General features: G+C 45.1%; 1 protein-coding gene across 1 annotated transcript; it reads right to left on the bottom strand.

The window, feature by feature from the left end:
- Positions 1-291: 291 nt before the first annotated feature.
- si:dkey-234i14.2 (RNA-binding Raly-like protein) lies at positions 292-2,896 on the bottom strand. Its single transcript, XM_038999698.1, has 4 exons — positions 2,728-2,896; positions 2,297-2,410; positions 1,482-1,633; positions 292-844 (listed from the first exon to the last, which is right to left on the bottom strand). The coding sequence occupies exons 1-4, from the start codon at positions 2,894-2,896 to the stop codon at positions 806-808; spliced, it is 474 nt and encodes a 157-aa protein (XP_038855626.1). The 3' UTR covers positions 292-805.
- Positions 2,897-3,275: the final 379 nt, after the last annotated feature.

The raw sequence follows: 3,275 nt of genomic DNA, 5'->3' as shown, positions 1-3,275 counted from the left end.
ATTAACATTGTTGTTTTCTTCTCGCTTTAAAAAACATTAACAAATAAAAAAAACTAAAACAAAATGCTGGATTAAAATCGTACAGCTGACCTAATACAGTAAAGTTTTACAGTAATACACAATATTACACATGGACCGGGCCGGGGCCTCTCCTCAGCTCATAGCGCCAGGTACATAGAGGAAGAGATGGGTTACTGTCTCCTCATACCTAATACAGGCAGGTAGTAATACAGCAGAGAGATAACATTACACAGACATAAGGGGGGGGGATTAACTGATGGACAAGTATCAACTGATGGACTCATGCTCTGGTAGTGATATGATATACAGAAAACAAAGTAACTCAAGTCACCGAAAAACTATGATTGCGACATCTATAGTATGCTCATTTCAGATACCGTCAGTCTCTCAATATGCATGTCAAATTTATACGAACTGGTAATCAGAATGTTTTTCTGGAAAATATGAAGACGGGCTAAAAAGAACATAAGAAAATTATGAATATAAAAATTATTTCACTTTCCTGTTCTGGTTAATAATTACACTCTACATATAAAATGTGTGTGTAATCTAAGCTGATCTCAGTGGTGAATATCCAAGGGAGATACTTGATTTCTGATAAACTATAATTACAGTGTGTCCTTGTATGTGTGCTGTTGATGTATATGTGGATATAGAATACAATGTAACTGGTTGGTTAGACAGGAGTGGGGCCTCTGAATCAGTTGTTGGCATGGTAACTTCTTGACAAGATGTTCTCTTCCTCTATGTCTGGCGCTCCTCCGTTTCTTCTCTGTTTCCATCCTCACATCTCGTCCTCAGGGTCAGAGCTGTGGTTATTCATCTGTAACACACACACACTCAATCAGCAACAGTGTGTCAAAACACCAAAGAGTGTTTTGTTCAGGTAAGGCTCCCCTCTCCAGGGTGATTATACACAGTGATGAGGAAGGTCTGGAGGATAATAGTCTTCTATATAAACACCCACTCATCTGTCAGGGTAAGAGCATCCTGTCCTGCTTTCGTTTGTCCTATTTTCAATCTCTCTTTCTTTCGCTCTCTTGCTTTTACTCTCAGATTTTCTTTGTGTGTTTGAGTTGCATGTCAGTTATGAGTGTGAACTGTGCGTGGGTGAGATGAACCCAGAATGAGATCTTCAAGTGTCATGCTATTGATGTGTCTGTATTACTCAAAATGACTGATGGCTATGGATTTGTTGCTCTTGTCACTGTTCTCTTTGTGTGTATGTGTGTGTGTGTGTATGTGTGTGTGTGTTTCTGTGTGTATGTGTGTGTGTGTTTCTGTGTGTATGTGTGTGGCGATAAGCACTTTATTTCTGCTGCATGGCGAATCACTCTGACAACTGCTAAATCACAGCCATCCATAGGACATGCTTAGGTCCTCATGTTGCTCTGAGACAAGGAGAAAGCACTCCCACTCACATTCAGATATTCTCCACACACAGACATCAAGCCAGTTACCGTGTGATCATCGTCGCTGGCCTCCCCGAGTTCGGGGCTCTCTCTCTGGATGCAGCGGCGTGGGGGGGACAGGGGGGAGGGGGAGCGGTCACCGCTGCTGGCGGAGGGGGGGTACGGTGACCCGGCCAAACTGCCCTCCCTCACGGGAGACCCTAAAAAACATGGCGTGAGAGGGAGTGAATAGGAGTGAACATTCACTAAGTTCCCTCTATAGGGCAGATTAGTGTTGGTGTGCCTGTGCTCACTTTCAATCTAAACCATCGATGGTCAACTTCAATGCACTATTTGACAGACGAGAGGAGAGAACAAGAATGACAGGACGAGGGAGAGATGTGGCGATAGAGTGAGAAATGGGAGAGGGGAGACAGAAAGGAGAGATGAAGGAGTGGGGGACTGAGTGGAGGAGGATCGTAATTTACGCTGGAATAAATTAATATGAAGATGAGATCAGTCAATCACCCAAAGGCAACGCGCACAGATAAGAGATAGATAGAAAGGATGAGATGGCACACACACCCAAACACATTTCTTTTTTTATTTGTCGGTACAGTATGTGTGTCGTTGAAAGGACAAAGGTGCAGTTTGTCCATGTGGCCACATGAGGGCAGCAGCAGCTACAACACTTCCATGTAGGGCTTTGTATTTATTCTCCTATAAGCCTTCTTTCGCCATCTCTGTACTTCTCACTGTCATTCTTCTGCACTGATTCGTAAGAACTGTACAGGTGAAAGCACACACTGTGGCTTCCCCTATCATGCTTTACTGCTGTTTCACCTGTCCACTCCCCTGTCTCTCTTTCTGATTGGTTGTCTCACCTGTGTGGTCCCGCCTCTGTGTGTCCATCCTGTCCAGGTTGTCGAGCAGCCCGTCAATCTGTGTCTTTATCAGAGTCAGCTCCCTCTTAATGACCTGCAGCTCCTCCATCCGCACTACAAGGAGGGAGAGGTTGAGGGAGGGGGGAGGAGAGATATAAAGAATGAGAGAGGGGGAGAGAAGGAAGAAAAGGATCCAAGGCAAGTTTCTGTGAATGTGTTGGTAATAAGGACTATCAAGGTGATGAGGGTGGGTATTAGAACAGCATATACACTGCCTATTGGTTCTGCTCTGTTGATTTGGCCTAATAATGCGACCTGATTGGCTAGGATCCATTAAGGAAAGAGGCTGCTATGGAAGTGTTGTAATGAGAGAACCATCTTGAGTGTAGTGTGTGACTGTGTGTGTGTGAGTGTGTGTGTGTATTACTCACACTTGGCCCTGTTGGAGCTGGTGGAGTGGGCTCTGGAGCTCTTGGAGGGGGGCCTGTCTCGGCTACGTCTGTGCCCAGAGGAAGTGGAGGAGGAGCGGGGTCGTTTGGCCAGGCTAGGTCCCTGGGACAGGGGAGGTAGGGAAGCTGGCACGCGCTGGTAGTCATACATCCTGAAGAGGGAAACATCCACACACACTGTCATCCAACTACTAGTACTTTGTGTAGTATTGTCAGTGTGACTAGATGTGTATTTGACGCATGTCAGAAAAGTACAGTGACAGGATGTTTGTGAGTGAGTGTGTGAGCAAGCATGTGTGTGTGTTTGCGTGTATGGGCAGTGGTTGGATGGATCCACCTGGTTGGATGGATGTGTGCGTGGGTGTGTGTGTGTATTTGTGAATGTATGTCTCTTATAATGAAGGACACAGAGGGAGAAGGTTGACAGGATGGTGTAATACGATCTGACAAGCAGAGGGAATATACACACACATACAGAATGTGTACACAAGTGAAAAAATAATAAGAAATAGTATCTGATAAGGTGAGGC

The sequence above is a fragment of the Salvelinus namaycush genome, chromosome 1, assembly GCF_016432855.1.
Source record: "Salvelinus namaycush isolate Seneca chromosome 1, SaNama_1.0, whole genome shotgun sequence".
In the NCBI taxonomy this organism is placed as follows: domain Eukaryota; kingdom Metazoa; phylum Chordata; class Actinopteri; order Salmoniformes; family Salmonidae; genus Salvelinus; species Salvelinus namaycush.
Note: the sequence above shows the minus strand (reverse complement) of the source record. Positions and strands in the feature narration are given on the sequence as shown.